We start from the raw sequence: 26,664 nt of genomic DNA on the forward strand, positions 1-26,664 counted from the left end.
TAGGTAATAAGAGATGAAGCAGAAATAGGGAGGAAAGTGCAGTGGAAGCATATGGAAATTATTTTTTTTGGAAGAATTTTTTTTATGGTGAGGGTGCTGAAACACTGGAACAGGTTGCCCAGCGAAGTTGTTCATTGGAAATGTTCAAGGTCAGGTTGGATGGGGCTTTGAGCAACCTGATCTGTTGAAAGATGTTCCTGCCTATGGCAGGTGGGGTTGGACTAGATGATTTTTAAAAGTCTCTTCCATCCCAAACCATTCCAGAATTCTGTGGAAAATATAACGTAACCAATAGACAGTATAGTTTTAAGGTAATGGGTATTTCATCCTGGGGTGTCAAGAAGATGCTAAAGCATTAGCACTGGACATCAAATTTAGTGCCCACAAAGTATCATCCACTGTGCATGAGACTGAGGATGGAGGTGTCCTAGCAAACTAAGCACGTCCAGGACACAAGCTCAGGTAGTGCCCTTTGATCATAGAATTGTTTGGGTTGGAAAAGACCTTTAAGATCATTGAGTCCAACTGTAAACACAGCACTGCCAAGTCCACCACCAAACCATGTCCCTAAATGACACACCTACACGTTTTTAAAAAAACTCCAGGAATGCTGACTCTACCACTTCCCTGGACAGCCTGTTCTAGTGCATGACAACCCTTTCAGTGAAGAATTTTTTCCTAATATCCAATCTAAACCTCTCCTGGTGCAGCTTGAGGCCGTTTCTTCTTGTCCTGTCGCTTGTTACTTGGGAGAAGAGACCAACACACACCTCGCTACAACCTCCTTAGAGGTAATTTTAGGGAGTAAGAAGGTCTCCCCTCAGTCTCCTTTTCATCAGGCTAAACAACCCCAGTTCCCTCAGCTGCTCCTCACAAGCCTTGTTCTCTAAACTATCAGCTTCGTTGCCCTTCTCTGGACACGCTCCAGCACCTCAATGTCTTTCATGTAGCGAGGGGCCCAAAACTGAACACAGTATTTGAGGTGTGGTCTCACCAGTGCTGAGTAGAGGAGGACAATTCTGTTTGCTAGCACACCTCCTGGCACTGTTTGGCCCATGTCCGCCAGCACAGTGCCACACAATGCCTAGGCAGGACACAAGGAACCGCACAGAGAAAGAACTGTTCACAGAAGTAAAAGGATGGTTCATGAATGATCATTAGCTTTCCAAACAGTTGATCTAGACCTATTTTTATTCTGCTTCCTGACCCCTACATTTTCTTCCCTCCCATTCTCCCCCAAAAGGCAGGACTGCACCTACTGTCATCAATATTTGTGACTCCCATCACAGCTGCCCCTGTGTCTGTACACCATAAACTACCGCTTTAGGTATTATGGAAGAGGGACAGGGAATCCTGTCCAGACTCTCATGTCCTGCTTCTTTCGATGTGTGGCTCCAGGAACTGGAGAATGACACAGACTGAACAAGTGTCTTTGGCTCGGAGGAGTCTTGGAGCTGGGTGCCTTCTGCCTTGAGCCTGCTGAGTGTGGAAGTTCAGGTGTGATTGACATGACTCCTGGTGTGATCTGTACAGATAGGCCTGACGGAACGTTTGCATGCTTTGACCATCCCCAAAGCCAGTTATCCTGGAGACAACCCCATGGTAAAGCAGAAACCGAAGCAACAGAAAACACCGTTTAGGTGTGTAGGGGACCAGCCTAAAGGCTCTGGGTGAATTTGATGACACTGTTGCTTCTGGATGAGCCAGTCCTTTTCCCTATGTGTGTGTCTCTTGGGGCTCACAGCAGACCACTCTGTGTGGAGGCTGATCTGGAGGAGCACTGATGCATGCCACCATGGAGCATCATGAACTGTATTGGCACAAGGCGCAGCTCATTTTGAGCGACATGCAAGAAAAGCACTAACTGGTCTTCCAAAGTCCGTACCACCAGCCCTGGCAGCAAAAGGTCCCCTCTGGGTGGCTGCAGAGGGTGCAGAAACAGGCTCCAACATTCCCATGGCTTTTGGGGAGCGGAGGATGGTGAGCCCGTGGCTGCAGCACCTCGGGGACTGCGCTCCTCAGCCAGGGCCATGCTGCCCCTCCAGACCCTCCGGGAGGCAGGAGTGAAAACAGCAACACCTGTGGCTCTCGCCTGGGTGAGTGAGGCCGGTGCGAGGGGTCACCCATGTCCGGAGTGTCAGCGGTCCCTCAGCAGGACCCCTTCGCTCCACGCCCCGGGCGGCCCCCCCCCCGGCGGGCCCGGCGCAGCCCCCGGTGCGCGGCGGGACGCGACGCCGCCAGCCCTCGGCCGCGCATGACGCGGCGGGAAGTGGCGTCCATCGGCGAGGCGGGGCGGGGCGAGGTGGGGTCCGCCTGGGCGACGCCGGAGCCAGCCCAGAGCCGCCGCGGGAGGCAGCGAGTGGCCGGGGCGGGGGCAGAGCCATGACCGAGAGCTACGATGTGGTCGTGGTCGGGGGTGGCATCTCAGGTGGGTCCGGCGGCCCGGGGCGGGGGGGGTCCTGTCAGCCCCTGAGGCGCCGAGCCTGCGGCGACCCATCGCCGGGCGGGTGGCGGCACCCGGGGCGCAGCCTGCTCGGGCGCCGTCGCCGCGGGTGCCCCGCAGAGCGGCCGGTCGGGCCGGCCGGGGGAGGGCGGCGGTCCCGGCGTGGCGGACGGAGCATCGCGGCGGCGGCGGGGCCGGTGCTCGCCTCCTCCCCGGCCGGGGCGGCCCTTCTCCGGGAAGCCCGAGGTGCGAGCGCGTCCCGACCCGCTCGGCGGAGCTGGCCGAGTCCGGTCCCCATAATTCAGGCTGAATGCCGCATGGTGCAGGCAGCATTTTCTTAATCTTTATTTTATTAATTTTATTTTTTTCATTTCGATAATTTTTATTTTATTCATTTATTATTTTTTTATTTTTCTGGTTCTTCCACTGTCCAGCCCCAGCATCCCCTGAGCCTGTGTAATCCTTACTGGAGACCCTGGAAGTTTTGGGCAGGTGAAGCTGTACGTGCTGTGGCTGCGCTGACCCACAGCTGTTGTGCAGAGGCCCTTGGTCACAGTCATATAGGACTAATTTAAATCTTGGGGTGTCGTCTGTTTAGAACAGGTAGACGCTTAAAGGAAAAATGCCTGAAATGAGTTGTGTTGTTCAGTAAGTTTCTAGTTCCTCACTCAGACAGGTGTGGATTTGAGAGCATGATCAGTCCAGCAGGAATGGACAGCAGCCTGTAAGCCATCCTGCATGGAGTGGCCATCTGCTCTTTTAACCTAATCCTGGCTAGAAGACCTCTGTGCCTGCCCAGAGTGAATCTCTCTCTCTCATGCATTTTTTTCAGACACACATGCCAAATAAATTGTGTATGGCCAGTAGATAATTTTTTTCCTGTGTCTTTGACATTGACATATCAAAACAGTTGCTTTTTAGCCTGTTAGCATTGGGAGCTATGCAGTGTGATAGCTCCTGTGCTGTATGTTAATCTCCTCAGTGCGTAATAAGTATGCATACATCCACAGATCCAAGTAATATCTTTGGCCAAGCTGCAAACAAATTACTCGAGATGTGTTACAAAACATGAATTTATTCATCCTTTTTTTACATGGCTTTTAATTTCAACTATTTTTTATATATAATTCTAGATGTCTGCTTAACCATTATATTAAGGTGTGCAATTTGAATGATATACAAAATGCAGTGAACAAAATCATTGGCATTATTTCCTAAGGATGATTCTCTGATAAACTGCCGAATAATTGAATGTTTCAAGTATGTTTATGAGATTAGCAAAAATTAACCATTGCTTTTCTATACTGCACAGTTGATTCTGAACCCAGTGGTATGGCTAGTTTTTGACTGAGACCATGTCTCACAGTGGAAGTCAATTACAGAAGATTAACCAGTGGTAACTATTCATGCCTTCTAAACCGAAACATTTCCAGTGTGGTATTTTTGTATGGCCGTAGTGCTACATTTCCTCTGTTGAATGGGTTAGTGTAACAGCTTTTAATATACCCTTGTTTTTCATGGTTGCCATGGGAATATTTTCATGGCAGGCCTGCACAGCCCACACAGGTTTTTTTGAAAGAGCAGTTGGAACAGAGAAGCAGTGCTGTGCCATATGGTATGCTTCACTGTTTGCTACCTGCAGACAGCAGCAAGTGGCAGGGGGTGTAAGGAACCATTTTTCTATTTACTTCTTTTTACACCAGATCTTCGCTAAAGCACTTTGGTTTCATGCTGTAGCAACTTTTCTCCTGCCCTCACACAGAGGCTGGAAAAATACACGTGCACAAAAATTATTAATGAGTAAGCACATTTCTTCAGTCACTTCCGTTTAGCTACTAGTTACCACTCCTGATCCACCTCTGTCTTCTGCCTGCACACTTCTCTGTAAATCATTGACCTTGCAGTCAGGTGGTGAAACTATGGTTTTCTATCTCCTTGCTCTGATTGAAAGCTGCTTAAATGCCAAACTGCTACAGAGACGTCTTCTGTCCACTGGAGAATGAACCATGTGATTTTTAAAATGGGTCGCTCCTTGGAGGTTTGTTATTGCTCCAGATTTGATGTGCGTTCCTTCAGAAAGTCACTGTTTTTGAGCCACCTGAGACTGTACTGTTACTGCCTTTAGGTGAGGAAGGCATCAGCTGGTGCACAGCTGTGCGCCAGTGGAAATCTCTGGTAGTGTTCAGGTGTGCTCAAGTTAGCTGCTACAGTGTAAGCAAAGCAGAAAAAAAAAAGTTGTTGGGCTGATGTGAGAACGTGAACAAACAGGTTGCAGAGATGCCACTCAGCTTTCTCTTTTCTATTTATTTAGGTTAATGCAAGCTGTCCCTTTGCAGTATTCTGAGCCTCTTTGGCAGCAGTTCTGCCTGTCATTTTACACAGATTTGATTAGTAGGGTCTAAAATTTAAAGAGTAAAAAAACCTGATAATGGAATAGCAGTGCAGAGTCCTTCACAACCCTGGAAGTCACTGTTCTCCTCTGAAGGGGCTGATGTTTTATCTAAAGTTAATTACTTTGCTGAATCATTTTCAGTGTCCTTTATTGCAGGTTTGCTGAAAAGCAAAGAATAAACCTAAAGAACTGGCTAATTTAAGTGTTATGTAATGAAAATCTACTCAAATTTAGTCTTCATTAATTTATTTCAAGTCTACAAGAAAAGTCTGTGGCTTCTCTGAAGATTTCAGATCATCTCAGTACAGTTGATGCTAATTGAAGACCTTTGAGGAACAGGAGGATTTACTAAGGAGTAGATTCTGTTTTATGGGTGAAACTTCTGCTGAAGTCACAGAATCACGGAAAGGCCAGAGTTGGAAGGGACCTCTGGAGATCATCTAGACTAACCCCCTGCTGAAGCGGGTTCTCCTAGAACAGGTTCACAGAATCATGTCCAGAAGGGTTTGGAATGTCCCCAGAGAAGGAGACTCTACAACCTCTCAGGGCAGTCTGTTCCAGTGCTCTGCCACCCTCAAGGTAAAGAAGTTTTTCCACATATTCAGATGGAACTTCTTGTGTTTCAGTTTGTGCCCATTGTCCCTTGTGCTGTCACTGGGTACTGCTGAAAAGAGCCTGACTCCATCCTCTTGACACTTGGCCTTAAAATATTTGTAGACATTGATAAGATCCCCTCTCAGTCTTCGCTTCTGCAGGCTAAACAGGTCCAGCTCTCTCAGCCTTTCCTTGTAAGGGAGATGCTCCATTCCCCTAATCATCTTTGTAGCCCTCCACCAGACCCTCTCCAGTAGTTCCCTGTCTCTCCTGAACTGGGGAGGACAGAACTGGACACAGCACTCCAGATGTGGCCTCACCAGGGCAGAGTAGAGGGTGAGGATAACCTCCCTCAACCTGCTGGCCTTCAAATTTTTGTGAATGGTATAGATTAAAAAGGAATATTTTAAAAGAAAATTTCCCAACTTAAAAATGTGTATATGAAAACACTTAGCCACACACAGTGTGTAGTATGCCTGGTATGAAAGAATATTTAGATCAGAAACATAACAGGTCCTCATAGAGCTGGAACTTGCATCATGACAGGTTCTTCTGTTTGCTCAGAGCTGTCTCTTTCTCTTTGAAGGGCTCCTTAATCATGAGGACGGAAAAGACTATGAGAAAACTATGAGGTTGTGTCATCAAGCTTGCTTATCTTCTTAGTTGAGACACCAATGATGACATTTTCTTAAAATCAAATCTTGGAATCTGTTTGGAGGTTTATTTTAAAACTCTCCATGTGTTTTCAAAAGTGCCTTCCTGTCCCTGCTTTTGCCATGAGGACCTCTTCCCTTTTTTTGTTTTCAAAGAAGTTATCAGATTTTATCCTAATGTTATGCCAGTCTTACTTAAGAAAATGTTTCTCTTACATTTCTGTTGCACAGATTTTACAATCAAATTCAGATATTTTTTTTCCCTGAAAGGTGAAGCTTTTTCTTAATTAGGGTGAATGTTATTTGAAGTATACTTAGTGGCCTACTGTAAGATAAAATATTTCTATTCAGACATTAGGTTCTTAAAATATTTAGATACCTGTTCTTCTGTTATTGAGATGCCACTGTGCTCTGTACTTTTTTTCTTAAGCCTTGCTTTGTATTTGTATGAGACGACCTAATATGCTGTATAATTACAGTAGTGCTCACTGCATCTGTGAGCCAGTTTCAAATTACTTTAAAACCAAAATAAAACAGAACAAACAAAACCAAGTTAGGTATTTTGGGGGCTATTATCTGAAGATGTTCAATCTGTTTTAAAATAGACTGAAGCAGAGGGCAAAATTATTTTTCAAAACAAAACTGGAATATGTTGTAAGAAAAGTATACATGAGGTGCATAATCTTCGCTAGTAACTTGTTTAGTTTTGCTCTGTTCTAGTAATATACAATGTCATAATAGTCCTCCTTTGAAAAGATAGTTTACCAAATGAGACACTATTTTTGGAGAACGTTACTAGCCTAGGATTCCTATACTAGATGCCCATTTGGAGAGGTAAAAACCCAGATCAAAACAAAATGAGGGCATGGATTAAATAGTTGTGAACGTGTGAAATGGAGTGGATGTGTCTGTGGAAGGACTGTGACCCTTTCCGAGGGATACCACCCTCTCTGAGATGCACTGCAGCAAAGGTAATCCAGGGCACTTCCCTGTCAGTTGACATGATGAAGCTCCTAGCTCACATTTTCAGTCATATGTCTCTGTATCTGCCATCAGGTGGTTCTTCCTTTTGTGTTCAACTATTCTCATGGCTACTGTGAAGGAGTATGAGGCAGTTAGGTGGAACCTCCCATTTGATTTCTAGATATTTTTTTCACAAAAAAAAAAAAAAAAAAGGCAATATACAGTAAACACGACAGAAAGCAACTGCATAATGTTGTGAAACAGTTTGGTAGCCTAGGCAGCAGGGACAGCACTTTTAATTTACTGACTGATGCCTCCTGATTGGTCTGAAAGTTGATTTGATAAGAAGCTTTCCAGTCTACCTGCAGGAGCTATCTCATCTGCCAAGGTTCAGAGCTTTTCCATTAGCTTAATTGATCATTATGAAAGGGTGCTATTAGGGAAAGTTCATTCAGTCTGTTCAGAAAAATGTGAAAACCACCCTGGAAAGAGCAAAAAAGGTCAGTTAGGATAGCAAAAATTTGGGCAAGGGATTCCTGGGTAGCTATTATGGAAATAACTGGTGGAGAGCCCAAGTTTGTGTGTAGCAGTTTATGTAAGTCCACAGGATCTTCTTATTTTTACTGCTGAATTGCATCTTCTTTTGACAGCAACAGTAGAGACAGGAGAGGCTGAAAGTACTATGTAAGAAAGTTCAGTGCATTGTTTACTTGGACAAAGAGCCTCAGTGGTGCTTTTAGTTGGGTAGATTTGTCAGTCTAGTCTAGCACTTGACTAGAACCTAATCACACTGCTGGTGGTGGTACGTATTCATCTGCATTAATGTATTGGTCAGATCAAGTGTGTACCTTGAGCAAATCTGATTGATGCTACTTACTGCTTTATAGTGTGCACCACAGAGCAGGCTTAGAGCATACTCGTTGGATTCCTTTTTGCATAAAACCAAATGGGAAGACATGCTCTATGAGCTCACCTTTTGAGCTTCAATCCCTAATGGGGATTCAGCCTGTAGGGTCATACAAGAGCTACTCTGAAATAAAGCCCCTTTAATGTATATAGTATGGATACTGGGTATTCAGAATACAACTGTTTTACTCTGCAGATTTGCTATTCTGCACTGTATATTAACATAGACACTGCAAACTTCCTGTCTTGGGATATTTTTGGCTTTGCAGTTCAAAGGTAGTAACATGGAAGGAGTAAGCATTTCAATTTTGTGCTCTTCTTCCATGATGACACAGTTAAAAATAGTTTACTTGGTCATCCTCACAGCAGATGTACACCTGCATCCTCTGTCTTGTGTAGTTTTTTCTTTCTTTAATTTTCTTGTAGCATCAAGAGATTACCAAAAGATCACCATTCTGTGTACTTTTGAATTTTGATTTCCTCATTTTAACTCCTTGGCGCTGTTAAGGGACAGGAGTAATTTTGAAGACACATAATTCAGCATGCTCCTCCCCTGTAGCGAGTAACCTCAGGGTCAGTCTCCAGCAAACAGTAAGATGTCAAATGACACAGTGACGTGAGTCCAGGTCAAATAGCAGTGCCTGCAGTTGCAGGGGCTGTGAGGAGCAGCCTGCTGCCCTGGCTCCGTCCTGGGAGTGTTTGGGCTGTCCTAACATGATCTCAGGAGGATGTAAGGATTAAGCACAGCTGGTGAGTGGGGGTGGTATTATCAAAAGGTGGAGAACTGTGGCAAAAAGTGAAGTAGGCATGTTTGTAACTGCCTAACCAGGCAAGCCTGAGCCAATGTGAGCTGATAGTCCCACAGGTAAACTTCCAGTGCTGCTTGTAGTATCATAAAACCAAGTTTGCTCTGTACTTAATGTCTTACACCACAGTTAATGACAATGAATTAGGCCTTATTCATAATTTAGTCAGTTGAGAAGGCTTTTATTCTCAGAGTTACTATTCTGTATGTAAACAATCTGGATAATTTTGGCACGTTTCCCACTGGCGCAGTTTTCCTTCTCTGTAGCAGAACTGACAACTGTAGTTAAGTAGTTCTGTCACTTAAAGATAAAAAGCCATATTGTCTCACTGCCCCTTCCCAGAACAGGACTCGCTTGCCTTTGTGTTTTGTGTCAGTTCGATAGCAGCTACTTCGCAGAGTGCACTGATACAATGGTGAAGTTTACCATAGTTACAAAAGTTTGCTGAGCAATGCCATAGCGGATTGAGGACCTTCTTTTGGTTTTCCTTTACAGAGACTGTCTTGATGCACTTGCAAAGCTCTCAGTTATGTTTCTGAAATCAGTCATCATTCATAGAGTCATAGAATGGTTTTGGTTGGAAGAGACCCTTAAAGGTCATCAAGTCCAACCTTCCTGCAATAAGCAGGGACATCTTCACCTAGATCAGGTTGCTCAGAGCCCCATCCAACCTGGCCTGGAGTGTTTCCAGGCATGGGGCGTCTACCACCTCTTTGGGCAGCCTGCTCCAGTGTTTCAGCACCTTCATCATAAAAAATTTCTTCCTTATAGCTAATCTGAATCTGCCCTCCTTTAGTTTAAAACCATTACCCCTTGCCCTGTTGTGACAGGCCCTGCTTAAAAGTTTGTCTTCATCTTTCTTACAGGCCCTCTTTAAGTATTGAAAGGCTGCAGTAAGATCTCCCCAGAGTCTTCTATTCTTCAGGCTGAACAACCACAGCCCTCTCAGCTTCTCCTCACAGGAGAGGTGCTCCAGCCCTCTGGTCATATTTGTGGCCTCCTCTGGAGCTGCTCTAACAGTTCTATGTCTTTCCTGTACTGAGGACTCCAGAGCTTCAGCCAGCGCCTTCAATTTCTTGAGGAAATTCCACTCCTCTCATTACAGTTTCAATAATTTAATTTTTACGCAGCCATTTTTGAACTTAACATTATTTTCTTTCTGGGCTGATAACCTCTTTCATCCTTGTAAACTTATGTCAGGTATTAAGGTTCTTGCTGCCTTGTGAGATGGTTTGTCAAAATGTGATCGTTCATGTAATTCACTAGCTTTATTTCCTTATGGACTGATTTGTATCTAAGATTTATATTTTGTTACATTGTATGATCCTTGTTTAAAGGTTGGTTTTGCTGATTTCACTGGTCAGTGTTGGTATTTTAACCATGAATGTCTGGCATTCTTTTAAATAACCCACCTATGCACTTGTATTTTTGCACAGCCTTTTCTGTCTTGTTAGTCTTCTGTTCAAACAACTTGCTTAAAAGTAATGTCACTGTGAAGTCCCTTAGGAACTTCATTTATTCCACAAACCATTATTATGACCAATATTTGGGGCTGGAGTTCTGTAAGGGAATAGAAAGAGGAATGGTCTTCATCGTTGTGGAGACCCTGAGTTCTGGATAAGTCAGCAAAAAAGAAGATGCTGGAAAGTGCCTGTCAAGCCACAGAGGAATTTCATTGACGTAAGAAATGGTGATAATGTTATTTATGGGAAGACCAGGCTTCCAAAGAGAGCGTGAAATATTTTCAGGGACAAAGCTGCCCAAGGGAATTCAATGCTTCTTTTTCTTGTCCCGCATCTCTTCTCTCCAATGTCCTTCTTCATGCTGCCCCTATTGCCAGACTGATGTTCCCACCTCACTAGCAAGCATGTGGGGCTGCTGTCCCCATGCCATTCACAGCCCCATGGGACTCGGCTGGATGGACTCAGTTTAAGGTGGGATGGGTTCTTGATGGTATCAGGAGCAGTAGCAGCTATGGATGGAGAGCAAGGAACTGCTCAAGGAAATGATGGGCATCAGGATTTTCATAGGGGGTCTATGTGTGCTTGTGTAGAAGAAAGGAGAGCAGGGGACAGGACGGGGCAACACAAAGCGCAGACCATTCCCAGAAGAAAGGGCTGTCCAGTCTAGAAAGTGTGAGACCTCCTGCACTACTTCTGGTAACTGGTGTGTATGGCAAAATATATCATAGATGTGCTAATTCTTAACACTGGCTTAACACTGAAGAGCCTGGCTGTGGTTCATTACAGCCTCTGGCATCTTGCAGTTTACAAGAATTAGGTTATGGTGGCAACCAGTGTTCAGCATGTTTCAGGTGGTTAAAGAGTTCCATGAAGTTTTAATTCATTTGAAACTTGTTCATCTTACTTTGTACTATTCAGCTTCATGGTTTTCAGTTTCCACGATATAACTCAGCTGGGAGTGAAGGGGGTGGGGCAGAGAGATGCCTGTATAGCCTCCTGCCTCCCAGCCAGCTGGTCTTTATCTTGATGGTATAATTCATATATAAAACATTGAATGCTGTCTGGCTGACTGCACACAGCAACAGCCGACTGAACAACCGGTTCATACTATGCGTCATGATTCCTGGGTAGCTTGCATATAAACTTGCACCCTGTTTGCTTGAGTGATAGATCTGTGTTTGAATGCATTAAATATTGGAGCAAGACACCTCTTCTTTTCCAATATAAGTTAATTTTTTTTGAGGCTAGCTTGGCCAGAGGTTGAATCAGTGAGTTAAGCTAAATAGTGAGCACAAATGAGGAAAGGAAAGAGTGTAGATTCTTTTATTTTACATCTTAGGTACTTCTCTCTTCCTTTATGCTTCCTTTGCCTTTTTTTCCCCCACACATATCAGAACAGTATAAATCTAATGGTAGAATTTTTTTCTTTCATAATGCTGATGTTTTTATGAGCTGTTTGGCTCAAGCTTTCTCCTGCCTGCACTTAGAGATGGAGGGAAGATAGTCACTTGTAGTCACTTGAAAATCTTATTCAGTAGCTCCCTTTTGGCCTTCTCTGAATCACATCTATGTTCTCAGCCTTTGGTATCTCAGCCAGGGAATGGCTCATTCTGAGCTGGCCATCAAGAAATGAAGTGGTCTGTTTGGGCTATCAGCAAAGAGCTGGCTGGCATGTAAAGTGATTATACAGGATGCTGGGAAATGCTGGGTTTCATCTTTGTTTTTCAGTTACTCAAATAGATAAAATGTTCACAAATCCTTGTACACTTTTCAAGCTAGTAGTGTCTAGCCTGTGTGTGCATGTGTGTGCTTACCTACTTGTATATGTGTGCCATGACGATGATAGGAATTTCCAGAGGGTCACTGGTGCATGGCTTGGTGGATATTTGAGTGACACTGAGATATGTCCAATATAAATCCATAATTATTAGGTGCAGCTGGGTTAGCTGTTAAAAATAGTTAGCTGAAGATCAAGGAAAACGTGAAACAAAATGGATAGCCATGGAATGAAGGCATGGTGGCTCTGCTGAGGGCTTTGCTAGCTGCCATGAGAAATTACCTTCTCTAGGTGAACGCTAGTAGATACTGAGAAATCTGGAAAATCGTGTTACTTTTTAACATCAAGATATGAGAATTATAGTGTGTTTATTTTTTGAGTTCACATCTTCTATCTAATTATGTATTTTGAGCATTTACTTTTCTTGGGCAACTGAAAAATGAATTCCTTGCTGGAGAACATGCAAGACAGCAAAACAAATAAGCAATTCTCTTCTGAGGCAACTGTTGCATAATTTTGCAAAATTTTCCAGACCTAGCTTTGTCTTTTTTCCCCCACATTGCTGTATATGGAAGGCAAAACTTTTTCAGAATGAATCTGACTGGTATTTTATTTGCTTGTATATGTCTTCATAATAGTAATGCCTAAAAGGATGCTTTTAGTAAATTACCCATATATTGCCTCAGCCAGTTCATTGTGCTAAGCTTTGTTCAGTGCTATGGTATGTTTGTTGTACCGCTGCCTCCTCAGTCCTCTTTATCTCCTTAGTTTCTTCCCTCTGTCTGTTGTGGTTTTAGGCAGCTGGGTTACGAACTAGCAGAAAGGGATGACCTAAGCCAAGGGAGGCCCCGCGATTGAAAGTGTGAGATAATACTGCAGTACAGATGATAACAAAAGGATATGCAGAATGCGGGGTGGTGGTGGTGGTGTTTGATTGGGGGATTTTTGTTTATTTTGTTTGGTTTTTTTTACCTGATTGAAGCCTAGAAACAGGCTCCTGACTCTTGCTTTCGAAGTGTGAGGTGGGCACTGAATGGGTGTACTGCTCCATGTGTAAGACCTGACAAGTCCATAAAATGAACAGAATGCTGAGTAAATTATTGATATTAGAAATTCTCATCCTTTGAAATGCTGGAGTCCCCAGTTTTGTCAATCTCAAGTTTCACTGGAAATGTCAAATGTAAAAATGCAATGGAAACTAAAGGGAAGCCCTGGGCAAGGACAGAGCAGCTGTGGCTTCAGCACTTGAGCCTGGGCACCACTGCACTGGAGGTGCTGGGTTTCCACTCAAACACAAAAAGCTGTCTTCATGCCATGCTTGGCAGGGCTTGAGCTTAAGGCACCACCACTTTGCTTGTCTTGCTTGTAGCTGGCCAGGCTCTGTATCACTTAACCAGGTACGATGCCTGGGGCAAATGTAGACTGAATGTTTTTAATGTTGGTTTTAAGAACTCTGCTTAATAAATACTGCTCCCTGCATCACGGATGAATCATCTAAGAGCACTGCCAGGGTGAAGAGATCACAGGAAGTTGGGACTAGAGTTTATGCTTACATAAAGTCACATTAACTCATGGGGATGCTCATACTGACCTCAGTGACAAGGTTACAGAACCAGTGCTCAGACAGCAAAACTCATTGCCTTGGCTAGACAATGAAAGGCTAACCGAAATAAATTATATTTGCTCATAGAGCACTGTATCCTAGGCAGAAATGTTATGTCCTTTGTACAAATATTTTACATAAATGTACGTTTTAAGCAGATAGGCAGATCGATAATGTCTTTTTTTTTGTTCCTGGGGGTTTGTGAAATGGTAATTGTATTGTTTTATTATTTTTTAAGTTCTTGAATGTTGTAGGTGAGTGATATTAATTTTAATCACACTCATTGCTGCACAGTGAAACAGCTTAAGAACGGAGAGTATTTCCCCCCATGGTCAAAATACTTGTATCAAAAAAGAGTTGCTTTGATACCTTGCACTGTACTATTCAGCACGTGAAGGTAAGACATTGAGAATATCCAAGAGTGACAATGTACAGACACCCAGCTCTACCATGTTTTTAGATTCTGATATTTTTTGTACTTTCTTCCATGAAATTGAGTCAGATATCTAAAGTACCTGTGTAAAGGTTGCCCAAATTAGAGAAGTTAAAAGGTTACCTTCACCCTGAAAGCGTATGGATGTAGGTGTGGGGCCAAGTTAACAAGAGGTACTGTCAGGTTGCGGTATCTCAGGTTTGTAGCCCTGTGCTTTTCAGAAGTATCGTCACCTAGACAACTCTTGGAGCAGTCTGCATGCTGTGTACCTTGTCTTGCAGAGGACTAAGAAATCAGTGAAGCAGGAAAACTGACCACTGTTCATGCTCACCGTTTTTGATAGCAGTGTGCCAGCCTGATGTGAACTGAGTTTCAGGCAGTGTGCTTTTAGCTATCTCTGTTGCGGTGCTCCCATTACAATTCTGTATCATGCTCACGAGTTTATAAAGGGATAGTATTCTTCACAAGAGCAAAATCCCTTGACCTTTCTATAACATGATGAAAATTACAAAAAATGCCTGTATCACCTTAAGTCACCCAGACCCTGGGCCAATGTTGGTTTTGCTTTTTTATTTGTTGCTTTGGTTTTTTTATTTTGCTTACAATCCTTATCTGTAATGCCTTACAAGCATTATTGTCTCAAGCCATTATTTCAATTAAAACATTTTAGCTGGCTAATGATGAGTGACAGAAGTAAAGGTAAACAGCGCCAGATTCAATCTCTCAGTGGAAAAGCAGTAATTGGATTGTGTTCATTAGAGCAGCCAACACAAACAAAAGCAATGCTATTAAACTGCAGTTTCTAACACAGTAATGCAATAGAGAAACTTTAGAAGACTTGAAGGAGAAAACCTACTGGTGCAAAATGGCTGCCTAGCTGCAGATAAGAACATGCCTCTTCTCTGTTCTGCCCTCCATCCCTTCAGTGTCGCAGTGGCATACAAACAGTATTACACCAGTGGCACTGAACATGGTGGTTTTGGGACATCTCTTAAAAGGAAGTCAGAGAACCCCGAGTATAAACAAAGAGGGGTTTTATTTGAATTTTAGTGTAATTAGGTCTAAGCAACAGCAAACAGGATTCTTCCACTGGATCTTAACTGATTCAATTTTTAGATACTAGGAACTTACCCAGAAAGTATTCCTGGTCAAAGGAATGGATTTTTGCTTCCCCCACAATTTCTCTCAACTGCTTGGGGCATATTCCTCTATTTCTTCCTGTTGCCCTAGGTCAAATGCTGCAGCTGTGTTGATCAGTAACAAAGGGGTTGATGGATTTTGTTTCACTGGGTACAGTACATCAGTTTTGGCCAAACTTAATTTATTTGCTGTATGCATTTTGTATGTATTTCTGAGCATCAGAGATGGTAGGTAAGGCTGCCGTATAAAGAAATCTAATAGTGAGGGAAATTGTATTTCCCATGTGATCCCACAGGGATACAAGCTTCTGTAACTTTTTATAGTTTTTTTTACAAGTTTGCTGGTTTTTCTTAACACTTCAGCTAGTTCAGGTTTTGTGATTTTTGTGAGACTCACCACTTTCATTAAGAAAAGAAATTAAATTCCTGGCCCCTCTGGTCAAAATGAGACTTAGTCTCGCGATCAAGAATAATAATAATATAAATCCTGACATTTCTAAAATAACAGCTTCAAAATATTAAATGTCCATGGACAAAGGTGATCTGACTAATATTTTTTAATAATTATGTTAAGAAATACTTGAGTTCATTTACTTTAGTGACCCTGAACTCAGCTCTTATTTGTTTATATGGTATGTTTCCTTTTCTTGCTATCAGTCTTGTGAAACATTTTTACATGCCACAGTTTGTCCATTGACCTCAAGGCTGTGCTTGTTCTGCGGCAAAGTATGATGCCATTTCCAAGGTACATTTTGTCACAGATCCCTCCTGTTGAGCCTCATGCTGTGTTTGTTTACTGCCCTGGATCCCATCAGGGTGCTCAGGCTCAGGCTCGGGTGCTGCGGGCTGCTCTGCCCACTGGCTCTGGGTGAAGAAGCAGCTGTTACTTGACATCTTGGCAGACAGTTATTTAGATGTAGCTGAACAGTTGAAAGCCAGGAAAAAGTCCTCAAGAAACTCGTCAGTTTTGCCTTTATTTACAAGGTATGTTATGGCAGCCCTTTCTCATGCAGACTTGCTTGAGCCTTCAGGTGACTGCCTGGAGGATGACTTTGCAGTGCAGCTGTTACCTGCAAATACACTGGGAAAACCAGGTGTTAGCCACTGCTCAAACACATGATGTCAAGGGGGATGCTGTCAGCAGTTAACCGAGCCAGTGTAGAGCTTGTTCACACATGTATATCCAAGTTGTGGAAGCACAACAAAGGTATAAAGGTATATAAGCTTCTTGCCTATTTTAAGTGTTGGATGTTTCTAATCTACACATACAGCCCATACTTGTGTGCAGAGCCCAAGTGTCTGACATCTGTTATAAATGTTAAAACTCCCCTGGGCAGTACTTTGTAAACATACTTTTGGTGTCAAAATAAAAAAATACAAAGGAGGAGAGAGAAAAATCAGCAAATTTTACAGATCTGAGGAAATATAAGTATGAGACATGGAAGTTCTACAATAAGACCTGCAAGTTAGTACAATACGATGGCAGCCTTTATTTCTGCTCAACTTACAATTTTAGTTTCAGAGAGAAATTTTTAAGGTGATAAACAAATTTTTTGACAGCCCTGTTAGACACTAGTAAATGAATGGCAGTGGCTTACAGGCTCTTTCTTTGTTCCCTACATGAATTAGAGTTTAGAATTTGTAGATTATTTTTATAATTACATATGTAGAGAAGAGATTTTTTTTTTCTGAGGAAGGAGATAATAAATATAGGCGGAACATGATAAAGTAGTGAATATTACAGAGAAAGTACTTCAGGAACTGCAGGAACGCCTTCAGAAATAAACTTTATTTACAGCTTTATAACCTAAACCCCTCCAGGCTACCTGCCCTGTCCCTCATATGCTGTAAGGGAATTGGGTGTAGCCCAAGGAAGAAATAAAATCTTGTTGGTGGCCTTGCTGTTGTGTATTGGCTGCCTAGCTGTCCAGAGAATGACAGAAGTGTTCTACGGAAAAAAAAACCAAAACACCCAAAACCTAAATGGAAAAAGACACAAGTGTCATTTGGACATGTATCAGAGGTACAACTTCCAATCATATCCTTTCTGGTGAAAATTTTGCAGAAATGCTAAGGTAAAAGGGGTATTTCAGTAAATTTGATGATTCCAGGCAAAATCAAGAGTGGTGTTACAAAATTTAAATCAGATTTAAAAAAAATTACTTTAAAATGTTTTTTTAGGTAGTCAGATGTGTTTGATTGTAGGGCTTCATTGTAGTCCATAATATGTGGGGGTCAGATGAAAAACATGACTTGTCACATTTCTCAGTCCAAATGCGTGTTTGGATTCTGCCCTTATATTCCAAACATGTGCTTGGATTCTGCCCTCGCACAGAAATTTAAGATTTTACCGTTTTAAAAAAAATATATTCTTAATTAGCTGTTCTCTTAATATAAGAAAGCTGTTAATGTTAGGAAGTGAGGTTATAATGAAGCTGTTTAATCAGATGGTGCGATTTAAGATGTGTAGCAGGTACAGAGGTATCAGAGGAAAGAAGCTGGAACTGAAGATGAAATAATAAACTGAAGGTGAAGTGTAATAATTAGTGTGATTATTACATTTGAGTAATATCTGTGTGAATGCAGTGCTGCACGATGGAGAAATGTTTTTTGTGGTTTGAAGTTGCATTGTGAAATTCTGGGGGAGACAATCTCTCACCAGTATCTCCGAGTGGCAGTGCTTGGGTACCAGGTTGCTATGGTGACGGATGAAGTCTTGCCGGCTTTCCTCTAAGCACAATGGTATTTTCAGTCAGGGGATTCAAATAAGACCAATCATCTTTGCTTCTTTGTTTGCATTAATTATCTGCCTATCAGTTCTCTGAGCAGAACTGCAGTTGAGGCTGCTTAACCATATGTTTTCTGCCATATATATTTGGCGCTCTGTTGCTCCTTGAAGAAAGCTGACCTGCAGTGGAAACTGGACCCAATTACTGTCCTCTGTGAAGTGGTGGCAAAAGTGGTTGAGCCCTTATATTGCAATTCAGATCTAATTCTGTTGAAATGCTTCTTGGGAGGAGGGGAAGGTGCCACTGGGTGGCAAAATATCGTGCACAAAGTGGGAGCATAACAGCATCAGTCACATTTTTGGATGAACTTTGTATTTGAATGTGCCTGTTTGCCTCTTTTGTGAGGAATGGGGGCAATATTAAAGATCTGCCTTTTGTTAGTGATGTGCAAGAGATCAAAGAGGTAAACCGTAGGCAGTGCTGAAATGTGAAACTTGTGAAGGGTTGCACTTCTCAAGAAGAGATCTTATATCATGTATGATAGGTTTTTCCAGGTTTTGCTTCACAGGTTTTGTGCCTGCTCTGCTTGCAGCAATTGGAGTATTAAGCACAGAGAGGCTGCTGTGACTCTTGCCTAGAAAAGCAGCTGTGGTTTGTAGAAGTTTCCTGCAACAATTTTTGGTTTTTGAAAAGCAAACCTCGACCTTGTGCCCCAATATTCATGTGCTAGTATTCATTCCCATTTCAATATGTTTTTGTTGCTGTTCCTGGCACCTTATCTGCCTTTGTATCACTTTGGCTCAGAGCTCTCCTTGTGCAGCACCGAGTCCTCTTGCTGTTATTATAGTAACAGTTCAAGAGCCCATTTGGGGTCTTGAGTCCAGCTCCAGGGAACAGTTATGGGGTGATGTGGCAGTACTGTGATTCCAAATTTGTGAGATACCAAAAATAGCATCATTCTCACCTGTCAATACTGCACTGTAATGTGGTATCTGTGACAGCAGTCTTGCCTTATCCTGTACTGTGCGTGCTGTAAGACTTAATCTGGTTCTTCACTGTGCCATCTGACCCTCCTGAGACTCTGCCTTTGCTTCTTCCACCTTTTTCACCAGTTACACGTTTGTGGTGAGGAAGGGGAGGAGCTAGAGGTTGACTGTGTTTCCTGCCTTTGTCAGCAATTATCTGCATAATTTCTCCAACAAACTTTGGACCAGAACAGAGCTGTCATGTAGGTGAAAGAAGGGGGTGGACCACTAGCTCTTGAAAAGAAGTGGTCAATAAGTGCTTAGTTTGGGAGCCCTGTGGACTGCACGGTTTCCACTATAGGGTCAAACCCCAAGGACACATCCCTCCCTCTGCAGAGATCTGAGCTGCTGGAGGATGGCAGCGAGATAGTAATGAGCCTGATCCTCCCCTCAACACTGTTTGGATTTTTTTTATTTGCATCAGGAAATGGTAAACTGTTACCTGTCTTTAACAGGTACATCTGTGAATGTATGGGAAGAAAAAATAGTGGCACCTGCTCCAAAACAAACAGTAGGGAGTAAATAGTACATAGGTGCAATAGGGTGGATGAAAGGTGCATAAGGAAACAAGGAGGTGGTATCTGGGCTGATCGCTGTGAATCAGCTGCATTTCATCTGAGTCTAGAGAGCTATCCTTTCACAAGCTTCTCTGTCTGCTCAGCTCTTGGGAATTAAACTGCCTTTGTTCCCAGCTGTACTGAAATGTTTATTCATTAGATTTTAATAAAGCAAGTCAAATTTCATATTCCTTAATCAGTGTTGGTAACTGAGTATTATTAATTGATTAGTCAGTACCTGTTAGCATAAGACAACAGAAGCCTGCAGTGACAACATCCTTCAGATTATGCATTCATTCTCTAAATTATTAATAACTACTGTTGATCCAATCCCAAGTACTGAAACATTTATCTTTTTTGAAGAGCAACTTTTTTTAAAAAGAAACAAACTGGTAAGCTAGATTTATTTAGGAGTTTTGTGGACTATTTTTCCTTCAGGACCCAACCTCTTTTGGCAAGTTTTTTGAAGGACTGGTTTGTGTTTGCATACCATAACTGTTTTCTGTATTTTGTTCTTCCTTGGTATCTTCAAATATTTGTGAGTGTAGTTAAGGCCACTGATCCAGCCAGATGTTTTTGCAATATAATTTCCTCAATAAGGAAGTATGGAAAGACATTTATCAGTGTCATTACTGGTTTTCTCACTAACACTCATGTGAAAACCCAAGATAAATAAGCCCATGAAACTAGAAATAAAAGCAGGACAGTATGATCTTTTAATGGAAACATCTGCTTTTCTTCAGACAATGTCAGATCCTTTAGACAGATAGGTCTATATCGTTGTTTCTTTTTTTTTTACAGATAAGGAAACAAAAAGCTTAAGTGATTTAACCAGCATAGTGCAGCAGGTCCACTGCACTGCTGGGAACAGGACCTGGTTCTCCTACTCCCAAGCCGCTAGTTGATGACCAGGATGTTCTGTAGCACCTTTAGTAGCTCTCATTAATATTCTTTCCCTATCCAGGGGTGCTGTATTTTCTTCATTATCATTATATTTAGTCCTGCCATGCTAGCTCTGGCCATCTGTTTTTCCTGCCAGCACTTTTGCCATTTCTTCCATGGCTGCCTTATGCTTGGAACAGTCTGCTTGGACAAATCCTTCTCAAAAACTGCATGTACTAGGGCACCGAGAAGAAACTGATTGCTTTCTGATGGCAACAAGGCAGAGAGCCAGAAAGGATAGCTGAACTATGATGTGTATATGGCTTTGTAATGGCCCTGGCTGAGCCCCACAGCAGCGCTCACGGTGCTGTGCTTGTGTTGGTAACTAGGAAGGTGGTGATAACACACCAGTGGTTTGGCTGCTGCTGAGCGGTGCCAGCACAGCGTCAGGCCTGGCTCTCCAACATTCCCTGTGACTCACCAGTAGGCCGGGGGTGGGCAAGTTCTTGGGAGGCAACATAGCCAGGACAGCTGATCCAAACGGACCAACAGGATATTCCCATGCCATATGACATCTGCTCAGATATAAAAGCTAAGAGAAAGGAGGAAGGGGGGGGTGGGCATTTGTTATTTACGACATTTGTCTTCTGGAGCAACCACTATGTGTGCTGAAGCCCTGTGTCCTGGGAAGCGGCTGAACGTCACCTGCTGATGGGAAGTAGAGAATAACTTATTTTGTTTTCTTTTGCTACCGTGTGCACCATTTTTGCTGCTGCTGCTTTCGTTAAAGTGTCTTTATCTTGTCCCACAAACTTTGGGGTTTTTTTTCTTCATCTTATTTTCTCCCTCGCCATTCTGCTGAGGAGAGGAGTGATAGAGTGGATTGGTGGGCACCTGGTGTCCAGCCAAGGTCATCCCACCACAGGCTTCTTGCTTGGCCTGTGCTGAACTTTATCCAACACATCCTAGCAGTTCAAGAAGATGACACAACCCTCTAGAATATAACACTTTGTTGTCCCTCTAGAAATTCACTCACATGTGGCCAAAGTAAGAACCTCAGTTTATACAAATCTCAGTTCGTGTGCTGAAGTAAAAGGCAGAGGTGATCTTAAGAAGTTGAGAGGTTGTGGGCTGTATTCCCTTTGTGTTGTGCACCCTTTCTTGTTCTCTTCATTCCTATAGCAGCTTGACACACTTGCTGCAGGGCCTGATGTTAATATTTTTCTCTGCAATCAAGGATTTAGGGCATCGGAACTAAAATTATATGTTCCCTTCTGTATTCTCATTGTTCCCTCTCTTGGTGTCTCATCTTAAAAGAATTGCAAGATGGAAATAAAAGTATTATGAAGAAAATAGCTGAGGGATGAAACAATTTTTTGGGGTAGACTTAGCTATATTTTTCTCTTCTTGTTGCCACACACAAGCACACATTTTGTCTCTTCTGAGTCAGACTATATGTTCTTCAGAAGAAACCTGTGACCTGGCTTTGTGGGAACTTTGCTAATGTGCTTCAAAATATTCAAACTGGAAAGCAGACACATACAACAAGCTACAGGAAAACTTTTGAAATTTAGGACAGTCCTAATAAAACTTCACTTCTCTTTTTTTTTTTTTTTTGGGGGGGGGGGGGGTTTACAAAAGAAGACATGCTGATGCTAGAAAACAGAAAGCCCAAGTTCTCTGCCTTACTCGATGACTATCATTACAAATGCTGGCTTATGCATCAGAAGAGCTGAGCATGGAGTGCAAAAGATGCTCAGTACATATAAAATTTGACCACAGACTGTTTTAATATGTGGCTTCAGTTCCATTTCATGATTACTGTGGTTTTTGTAATTCTGCCTTACCCCCCTGGCAAAGTATTTCAATGAAAAATTCAGGATTTGGATGGATACCTACGTAAGTGTTTACACATCAAGTCACAAAAGCCATGCAGCGCATATATGGAAATATTCCTTGTTTTTCTTGTTATCTTTTAGGTCTCTCTGCAGCCAAACTGCTGACTGAGTCAGGCTTGAATGTGGTGTTGCTGGAAGCCAATGACAGGGTTGGTGGAAGAACTTTCACTGTAAGGGTAATTATCTCCAAACCCATTTATACTACCTATACGTACATACAGTATATGCTATACATATGTATAATTATACACGTGTATGGTGTATAGTATACACATACTATATGAGTAGTGTACATAAATATATTTATTTATCTTTCCTGCTAGAGGACCCACTTCTGGGAAAATTTCTAGAGCACTAGCAGGTGGGAAATTTCTTGATATTGTAACCAGCAAGAGTAGGGAAAGACTGGCATGATGGTGGGCAGAGAATATTTCCGTGTTATCTGCAGGCTCTGGACTCATCAGTCCTTTCCTCTGGGAAGGAGAACATGATTAGTTAAGTTTCCAAATAATTTCCTGGGGAGAGACACAGGAGAAATGTCTATGAAAAAACAGCTATAAGGCCAACCATAGCCTTGAGCTGAACCGTAACAAGCCCTGTGAGGAGTGACACAGGCTAGAGGAATGGCAGGGAGGGCTGGGAACTAGAACCAGCATGTCTCCTTTCAATCTGTTACCTTCTGCCCTGCCTGGACCTGGGAGACCCCCTCCCAGTTTGTCCATCAGAAAACCTTACCTGTGCTACTTCCTAGTACAGTCTGTTTTGAACTAGTCATTGGTGAGATGCTCGACTGAGCAAGAGCTGCACGGATGTCTCTGGCCTTCTCTCTGTGCCTGTCAGGCTCTCTCCTTTTGTGTTTGTTCAGGCTGTAATGTAACAACAGGCCAGCTAAGATAGTTATGAATTCCTTATCTGAGATTTTCAGTAATTGCCGAGAACTTTGCCAAAGAACTGAAATTTTCCATGGGGGAAGGAATCTTGGCCAAAATATTTTGGTAGTGTTTCATTTAAAGAATTAATCTGAATTGCAAAGAATTAATCTGAATTGCTCTTTTAACTTGTGTGCTATTTACATAAGGCTTATATTTTTTTAATCCTTCTCCCCACCCCCCCACCCCCTTGTGTGTTGTTTATGATAAACTAGAATAATCAAGTTAAGTATGTGGATCTTGGAGGAGCGTATGTGGGGCCAACACAAAATCGTCTCCTGCGGTTATCTAAAGAGTTAGGAATAGAGACGTATAAAGTGAATGAAGACGAGCACCTGATACATCATGTCAAGGTAAGATGCTCTCAGGTGTGCTGCTGTAGACAGGCAAGTTGTAGTGATCTCCTTTCTCATTGTTTTCCATTCATGCTACAGTGGAGTGTGCCTGTTTAAATATGCATTATTTGAGTTTCTGGGAGGAAAATATGTATGTTGGTAATGAAGAACTCCTACAGATTACTGTATGCATGCACGTCTACATGTGTACCCTGTAGGTGCCTCCTGTTAGCTGATGCCTTGGTTCAGGTCTGAGCTCTTATTTAAAAGCTCTCAAAAAGCTTCATTGTTTACAAACAATGTAAATGCTTTCGTACAGGTCAGCTCTCATATACACTGCCCAAAGTGTCTAAAACTCCCTTTCAGAAGTCCTAGAAGTATCTTCCATCAGGCTGAAATATTTTTCGGGAAGGACTTCCTAACCAGTGACAATTATTATCCTAACTGAAAGAACATGAGAGTTAAGTCTGGTTTTGCTGATGAGAAAGCTAACATGCAGAGTAGCAAAAGGCATTGTAATAGTCGTTGTGAAAGGCTCTGGGAGCCATTCTGGTGGAGGCAGATCTAAACTATCTGTTCGCAATCTGAAACAGGACAGCTATGGCAAAGCTGTTAAAAAGCTCGCATATTCTTAGTATTCGTAATATGCTTTCTCCAAAAGAGCATCCTTTCTCCTCTTCTGATATAGAGCAGTGTTGCACTCCCACAGAAGGGAAAATTTTTATATTAGTCCTGAGGAAAATAACACTGAGTTTCATTATATGCTTATGAAAAGCCATTGTGCAATGACTGGCAAAATACTAGTGAGACAGTAGTTTGTGCTTGATCAAAGGTTAAAGAAAACATTGACAGATTTAAAAACAGCAATAGAGAAAAGGTGTTCTGTCATATATTTTCCAATATTTTTTCCACTCATTTTTAGAACACAATTGTTCTAAGAAAGTATGTTCTCAAAGGGATTTGCTGTGGTGACTGTCCACAGTTACTTCTGCTGTGGCAGAACTGGTGGGTACATCCACACTGTTCTCTTTCATGTGCCTCTGTCGTCATCCTCAAAGCAAAATGTTCTGCTTGTTCACACTATTTAGCCTTCAGAGTCTCCTCAACAGCAATAGGAGGTCATGCCATGAGGGGAAACCTTAATGTTAGAAGACAAGTGACGTGGCCATTCAGGATGACCAGCTCGCAGGACAACCTTGCTGGCCTAGCATGGAGACATTCCAGAATGCTGCCAGAAGTCACTGAAGCCAAAGCTGAAGCTGACATGTTGGCCTGATCTATTGTTAGCTTATTAACCACAAATAAGTGGCTGCTTATTTGGTGAGCTAGACCCTATTTTCTTTTAGGATCTCTAGGAACCAAGCTTGTGAGGAGATATTGGTAATACTATGCAGGTTGAAATAGCCTATTGTTTTCCAATAGGCTTTTAGAGTGAGGAAAACAAATGGCACAAAAGTAAAAGTTTGGGCTTTTGTCAAGGACAGTCTGTCTTTCTCTTGACCACAAGTGTCTTACTGCATGAAGTGTCAGAGGTTGCACATAGCTTTTTGCCATCATCTGTGGATACTTTTTGGCCCAGGATGGGGAGTGCTGGTATTAGTCAAGGTTCTAAGCTTTCCTCCCTACCCAGGGAGGAAACTTGCTGGCATTCAGGGCTGTAACCCAGGCTGCTGGAGAGGGGCATGCCTTGGCTTTGTCTGTATGTTGGGTGTAGAAAGGGCCTTGAATTGGGACACTAAGGCATTAGGACACAAGTCCCGGGAATCTATACAGTAGTGTGACTTGTATCCAGAAATCCAGAGCTGGGTGAAGCCACTCTGCTCCTGGAGTCATTCAAGCCATCCAAGCCTGGAGATACAGGGTGCTTGCTACTTTGGTTAAGGCCAGCATCTGTGCAAACAGATCCTGGGGGAGCTGTGAGGGAGGCTGAGGGCCTGGGATTGCTCCAGCACTCATGTGCCTGTGCTAAGACCTACAGAGATGCTCACAGATGACAGGTTATGCACTTACATATGCTGGGCAATGAAGCATCCATGGCAATTTGATGCGAGCAGGTGTCTTGGTCTGAGTGCTGACAGGCATGTGTGAGATTGGCTCTGTGTAAGGCATAGTGCCATGGCAAAAGTGGCTCTGGCAGGGACCCTTGGAGGCTCCTACTCTGCTGTGGGCTTGGAGAAGAGTTTACCTCATAGTTAGGTCAGGTTGCTTGGGGCCCTTCCCAGTCAAGCATTGAATGTCTCCAAGCAGAGAGATCCCACCTGCTGGCTGAGTTGCTCCCAAGGCAGGCTAGGAGCCTGCAGGTTGGATTTAGGCAGTTTGTGGTCTCAGGCTCCCAATGTGACTGCCTGTAGGAGAGCTCCTGAGGAGATGAGGGAGAGAAGTGTGTGCCAGGACTCCCTGGTAGCCAAGCAGGAGGTAAAGAGACGAGATGTTCCACAGTCAGTGGCACCTCCTTTGAATCTCCTAGTTTCATTTGTTTTAAATCTTTCATTTATTTTTTGGTTTTGTGTTTATACAACTGTGAAAAAGTATTAACATTGTTGAAGAATTACTCACAGTTAAATAATTGCAGCATGGGCACATATGTCTAACATATGCAACGTTGTGTGGCCAAACCAGCGTAATAATCTTCAGCCTTCTACATTTCATGTGTCTGTAATACATTCCTTACAGGTCTCAAACTTTCAGCCATGTGGCTTGCCCATGCTTTCCCTGCAAATGGACAATGCTCTCGTGTGCTCCCTACAATCTAAGTGGTGCTCTCAAGTCATAGTGTGCAAACTAGATTCCAAAATATACAAAGGTCTGTCACCCCTGTGTGGATTTGAATCCACACGCTGACTGAAGCTTTGTGACTGTGGCCAAATGCAATTAAATTCTGGACCACAAAATTATCTGAACCCAGAGAGGCAATGAAACCTAAAGGTTTTAATTCTGCTCTCACTACACAATTAGGCATCACAGTGCATCTTGTAAAATCAGCTGCTGGTTTTACATATTTCCAAAGGCAAAATCAAGCCTTTCATAGTTAATTAAATTCATTTTAGAGGCTTTTTAATACAAATAATATATGCAGCTTCTTTGTACTACAAAATGAAAAGAATGCATTTTGTTGATCTCTGGGTGGGTCTCTGCTA

At 42.7% G+C, this 26,664-nt stretch overlaps 1 protein-coding gene across 4 annotated transcripts in view; it reads left to right on the plus strand.

The window, feature by feature from the left end:
• Positions 1-2,302: 2,302 nt before the first annotated feature.
• Positions 2,303-26,664, plus strand: part of LOC119143051 (amine oxidase [flavin-containing] B-like) — a 55,256-nt gene continuing 30,894 nt past the window's right edge. For all 4 annotated transcript variants that reach the window (XM_037376832.1, XM_037376833.1, XM_037376834.1 and 1 more), the window contains exons 1-3: positions 2,303-2,428; positions 22,345-22,439; positions 23,408-23,545. In XM_037376832.1, coding sequence (XP_037232729.1) covers positions 2,383-2,428; positions 22,345-22,439; positions 23,408-23,545 — 279 coding nt within the window. In that variant the 5' untranslated portion in view covers positions 2,303-2,382. The remainder of the gene's footprint in view (positions 2,429-22,344; positions 22,440-23,407; positions 23,546-26,664) is intronic.

This window comes from Falco rusticolus, chromosome 2, assembly GCF_015220075.1.
Source record: "Falco rusticolus isolate bFalRus1 chromosome 2, bFalRus1.pri, whole genome shotgun sequence".
NCBI lineage: Eukaryota > Metazoa > Chordata > Aves > Falconiformes > Falconidae > Falco > Falco rusticolus.